Here is a 6425-nt window from a genome sequence, read left to right on the forward strand (position 1 = left end):
CACAACGCACGCAGCGACGACAACACACACACAAGGCCGGCAGCGGTAAAACAGCAAAACAGCGCGCGCAACGCAGCGCACGACACACACACACACACACCGCACGCGCGCACGCACGCACGCGCACACGCACCACTACGCGCACCTACGCCACGCACGCTCGCACGCGGCACACGCACGCACGCACACACTCACCAACGCACGCGGCACACATACACAACGGGACACGCGACGGCACAGCTACGCAGCCAGCGCGCTCCCCCCGCACACTAGCACACGTACGCACGCACGCACACACACACACACACAGGGACGCGCGCATGCATGCATGAACGAACTCACGCACGCACATATACTAGTTATATATTCATTAGCTATATTACTACGCACTCATATATTCATTACTATATATACGCGCATATACTATTATATATTCATGGCTATATCGTACCCGCAAAACTATCTATCCACGTATCGCGCAAACTACCATGAACACGTGCACAGTCAAAAATGATTTTATTACTTTCGCGTTTTTCGCTAGAGAACCATGCAAGAATAATAAGAAACATTTCTTGTGGAACTTCTTAGAAAGATAGGAAGTTTTTGGCAGAGTATTGAATTACAACGTTCATGATGCTACATACGTTACTAACAATAACAACACACGTACATGCGTAAGTACGTTACATACAAGTTTATGCTATTGCGTTTACAGTAAACGTATCTTAACAGTATATATATTTATATATGATATATATATATATCAGAAGTATATATAGTAATACCTATAATAGGGATACCTATATATATATATAGGTATGTTGTGTATAAATTAAAAATATATGCTGTAATTCCTTACCCATTTTCCTTGTTATCCGTCGAATTAATGGTCACCTCGGTGCACTTCTACAATTACAGCTGACTGAGTTTTTGGTACGTATAATGAATGTATGGCTTAGCAAGACGTTGTCATTGAAAACTACTATAATAACAATCTGAGAGCGACCTTTTGTATCTTCGGGAGTCAGGTAAATATAGAGTTCGAGTCACCGGTTTAGTCGGCGGTTATGTTGCGGGTAATATTCTTATCTAATCGGTAGACCTGTTGGGGACCAGTTCCACGTGACTAATACTGCTGGCGCGTGCAAACTAAGCTGTGTATACATGTACGTAACTATATATATATATATATGGACATTATATATGGTCATATGGACATATAATATATATATATATATATAATACTATATATATATATGGTCTCACCAAACACTTGCATCGCGAAGACAATGAAAAGAAATATGTGCGAACTAGCACATACAGTACATGGTCCTGTGTACCATGGTCCTGTGTACCATGTACATATATTAGTGAATGTGTGTGAGAAATTGAGAATTAACTTGACGGGGTGTTTTGGATGTGTTTCGAGTGTTATTTTGTTGTGATAATAGTCTTGGCGCATGCCAATGTAGCGCTGGGTGCTTACTACCAAATATAAAGAATGGTATTGTGGCGCCCGCTTCTAAAATCCCAGATCAGCCATCTGCGTGTTTTGCAATTGACTTATTTGTTGAAATTGTATTGTCATCGTGTGTTTTATCGTATTCAATTCATTCGACAATATTATATACGATATAGAAGTCGATATATCGGTTATACATGGCCCGAATAATTACGTAGACAGTGACGATTCATCTTGTTGTTCTTGCAACCCCTAGCTAGCGCGCACAGGTCTATTCATTGCGCCACACCTGTACGTGACGTCATCAAGGTGCGCAACGGCCGCTGTAAACTTTCAACAACATGGCGGAACCCAGAAAGTGTTTGTTCCAAGCTCTCGCTCTCATCGCGTTTCTCTGCCACCTCTCAGGTTTGTGCGGGGGAAATAATGTTGCTGGCTGTTTGTATTTTAGACATTTTACGTGATGTAGCTGTAGATCGGTAGCAGCATAACTTATAATTTAATTATATTTAACGTACTAACGTCCGTGACACTGAGTAGGCCCCTAGTGCTGTACGTAACCTAAGTCAGTAAGTGGTCTACTCGAACCTAGTTTGGGACCCCGGTGTATAATAATAATATTAATATAGTTCACATATATGCTAAAATAATCCGGGGTTCTAAACTAGGGTGGCAGTATTATAGCACGAAGGGTCGTTGTCGTATAATGACTTATAATATGTACCTACCCGAGGTAACTATCTGATTTTTATTTCTAGAAGCCTTGAAATTCGTTCTCCTGCTATTTGGGAGGCATATTTTGACACTTTTTCTGCCTCGAAATATGTGTTTTTTTCCCAGCAGCTATCATAAATTTTGGCTCAAACCACAAATGCTCCGATTAGATTGCCGTCACGTCTTCATCTGTTCATATTCATTGTATATATTGAGGCTAGCGGCGATGTTATCCCATAAAAATTGATGGATATTTAGCCCAAACCACAAAACTACGATAATATTTTTTAGAAACTGATTTTATTTGTAATGCGTGAGATTTCCTTGTCATTGCGTGAGAACGTGAGACGGCGTCTGAATGCGTGAGACTCACGGCGAATGCGTGAGACTTGACAGGTCTGTAATACTATAGTAAGAATACCTAAATTAATAGCATTTTAATGGACCCAAGCCTAGTTTAGCACATATGCGAAAACACATTTGCAGGGTCACAACGACTCCTTGATCCTTTTAATGTGCAATATGGCTAGCTTTTAATATCTTCTTGATATTATTTAGAAAAAGATTAGCTAGTAACATGGTACGCCACACGTTACCATGGTTCTTATCGCAGCATGCCGAGACACTTCGACGTTGTTCACTTGTAAAACCCGGTCATGATATGGAAGAATACATTGCTTAACCAGAAATGTGTGTAATTAAATCTGTCTGTTCTTTAGCTGTACAAGTTGCATGAAGCTTACTTGAAGAGGTGCTATACGCGTAAACTACAGACTGGGATCACTTGCAGTGGGACGAATTTTGCCCCACCACTCTTATGCTACAGCATGCAAAAACACACACACATGCACACACACACATGCACACACACACACACACACACGCACGCACACACGCACACACACACACACACACACACACACACACATGTATAGATTGTAGAAGATCCCCAAGGGGGGGGGTATTTCGGTTATATTTAGACGGAGGTGTGAGAGGCTTTAAACTCTTACCCGTATCTAAGGGCCCTTGTGCTGTGAATAGGTAGCCCTACCCATGTCTAAGGATTTTTGTATGAAAATAAATGCTTTTTCATTTCAAGGGTGAAATCCGGGGGTAAAATGGTTTGTTCGACATGTCTTCTGAATGTCTTTCTGTTTTTGTGTGTGTGAAAATGGGACCCATGTCTAAGGATCTTTCTTGAAAAGGTCACCCATCCCAGCAGCACATCCCGTATTTCCTTATACGTGAGTGCCCCCTCCCCCCACCAGGTGACGATCCAGCTGCCAGTTGCTGCGATCTGTTCTGTTATAGTTCACTATATAGTTGGGTAGTAGACAGGTAGATGTACGTTTTATGACCCCCCACATCTTTAATAGTAGAGATCTTAGTTTACTTAGTAGTTATTGGTGACTAGATAAATGTGCTCCTTAATTAACACATTGTTGCTAACTACAGATGGACAAATACCTGGAGTGAACCAGCAAGACCAACAGGGCCTGCTGGGCCAGGTGGGCCCTCAAGCTCAAACGGATTGGCCAGGTCAACAGGGCCAACAAGGTCAACAGGGCCAGCAAGGTCAACAGGGCCAGCAAGGTCAACAGGGCCAGCAAGGTCAACAGGGCCAGCAAGGCCAACAGGGCCAGCAAGGTCAATTTGACCAGCAAGGTCAATTTGACCAGCAAGGTCAATTTGACCAGCAAGGTCAATTTGACCAGCAAGGTCAATTTGGCCAGCAAGGTCAACAGGATTGGTCAGGTCAACAGGGCCAGCAAGGTCAACAGGATTGGTCAGGCCAACAGGGTCAGCAAGGTCAAGTGGGCCAGCAAGGTCAACAGGATTGGTCAGGCCAACAGGGCCAGCAAGGTCAACAGGATTGGTCAGGCCAACAGGGCCAGCAAGGTCAACAGGGCCAAAGGAGCCAACAGCTACAGACCAGCTGTGTCATACCTGTATTGATGCAGGGGCAGTGGTAGGTATATATATATGTGAACGAGAGTGTGTGTGTATGAATAAATCGATGAATGAATTTGTCCAATAGTTTCAGACACACCTAAGATTGTAATTGACAAAGTTATTGTCGATCAATTTTGGTAGAGGAAATAGGCACCTGTCTATGTCCTATAGGCAATAGGTGTCTTCTATACTGATATAACAAAAATTCCCATTTAAAATTAGGACAATTTAAAATTCTTGAAGAACAACATGAATTGTGAAAAATGTATAATTTATCACATCATAATTACTGTGTTTGTTACATCATGACAAGTAACGTTATTCCTCAATTTTTTTTGCAATGTTTATTATTATTAGGTATTCATACGAGAATGGTGCAGACAATTATCACACCATAGAGGAGCGTGATATGAGCGACAAGGGCCAGTGTATAGACATGAAATATCGTGACAGCGATGCGGTCTACAGAAACTTCTTCCTGTTTGACAATGGGTAGGTTAATCCCCAATAATGGTTAGGTGAATCATTGACAGTGGGTAGGTGATTCTCTTGACAACGATTAAACAAATCATAGAAAAGTGGGCAGGTTAATCCTTGACAATTATTAGGTGAAACCTTGGCAACATATAGGTGGATACTTGATCATGATTAGGTGAATTCTTGATACAGGATAGTTGCATCCCCAATAATAATTAGGTGAATCCTTGACGGTGGGTAGGTGGTTACTTAAAAATTACTCATGACGAGGGTAAATCAATCACTACTGTAGATAGGTAGATTATTTCTTGACAGTGGATAGGTGAATCGTTAACAGTGGCTAGGTAAATCATTGGCGAGGGTATTGTATTAATTGCCACAGGGAAGGTGAATTCTTGGCAATAGCTAAGTAAATATTTAATAATTTATGCTTTGTTCTCGGCTACAAATCTTAAAAAAGATTTTTGACAGCAGTCATGAGGATGTACTGATTAGAATTATTGTGTTCGTATATGTTTGACCTGTAATGTATAGTCATTTTTCTTGTAGGAAGTGCAAGACATGTGTGGCATTGTACTATAGGACACAGAACGTTCTAGAGAAAAAAGAAAGTATGAATATATTATTATATTTACTTTTTTTGCATTGTAAAATCTTGCACTGAACTGATTTGTTTGAGGTTTTCATGTATTTCTGCTGTTTTAATTCTTCGTAAATTTCTGCATTACATAATTGTAATAGTGGATTTTATACGTGTCCTTGCAGCAACGTGTCAGCGGTCAGATAAGGAACTGTCGATGGAATACCTATGCAGTGAGATTGCATCTGAGGGCTTGACGCTTGCCACCATGTTTGGTAAGCCGCAAACCCACAGCCATAGCCACGATGTCACAGTACTGCTCTCATTGCAGTTAACGTAAAAATCAACTAGCAAATCTCATGCTGTGCGTGCTAAGAAAAAAAATGAATTGACTAGGTACTGATATATTTTTTATACCTGTTAGATACCTATACCTAAGTTAGATATAATAGCGAAACTAAATGTTGTTTGCATCCTTCCCCAATAGCGCTTAGTTGATATTTGTACGCGAAACGCCGCGTCAAATCGTGACCAACAGCATATCGATCGAAACGACGAATAACCGATCACGATTGTTAACCCCACGGATTTCGAATCGCCGCCATAATTACAGCCAAGTCGCCGAAGACGCTCAACTGCAGGGAGAGTTTCGAAGGAGTGTGGCAGTTCATCTATGAGTATGAGACGAAGTTCACGGGCCGCTGCGACCACCCACAGTCGAACATCACCGCGTGCCAGCGACCCGGAACAAACTTCGACATCGACAATCAGCGGTTCACGATGAACTATAGGAAGTGTCTCGACGTCTCGGACTCGCTCGACCACCGTGAGTGTGTGAGACGGATGCAGAGCGCGTGGCGGGGTGTAGGGAGCGTGAAGCGCACGATGCTGCATCTGTGTGTGATCTCGCGATCACGATACTGGCCTCAATATCAGCCGCAGCTGCTGCTCTGCGTGATTTGTCCACCTGTACTCTCCCCATAACTTCTATGTTATGAATGTGATTTGTCCACCTGTACTCTCCCCATAACTTCTATGTTATGAATGTGATTTGTCCACCTGTACCCTCCCCATAACTTCCATGTTATGAATGTATTCGTCTCCCTGTACCCTCCCCATAACTTCTATGTTATGAATGTATTCGTCTCCCTGTACTCTCCCCATAACTTCTATGTTATGAATGTATTCGTCTCCCTGTACTCTCCCCATAACTTCTATGTTATGAATGTATTCGTCTCC

At 42.1% G+C, this 6425-nt stretch overlaps 1 protein-coding gene across 1 annotated transcript in view; it reads left to right on the forward strand.

The window, feature by feature from the left end:
• Positions 1-1763: 1763 nt before the first annotated feature.
• The window catches only part of LOC106806982, a gene marked incomplete in the record, with an annotated part of 10947 nt that continues 6285 nt past the window's right edge, over positions 1764-6425 (forward strand). Inside the window, 5 exon segments of the mRNA XM_014809176.1 lie at positions 1764-1870; positions 3632-4145; positions 4487-4621; positions 5156-5217; positions 5372-5461. Coding sequence (XP_014664662.1) covers positions 1804-1870; positions 3632-4145; positions 4487-4621; positions 5156-5217; positions 5372-5461 — 868 coding nt within the window.

The sequence above is a fragment of the Priapulus caudatus genome, unplaced genomic scaffold (genome assembly GCF_000485595.1).
Source record: "Priapulus caudatus unplaced genomic scaffold, Priapulus_caudatus-5.0.1 Scaffold188, whole genome shotgun sequence".
Lineage (NCBI taxonomy): Eukaryota > Metazoa > Priapulida > Priapulimorpha > Priapulimorphida > Priapulidae > Priapulus > Priapulus caudatus.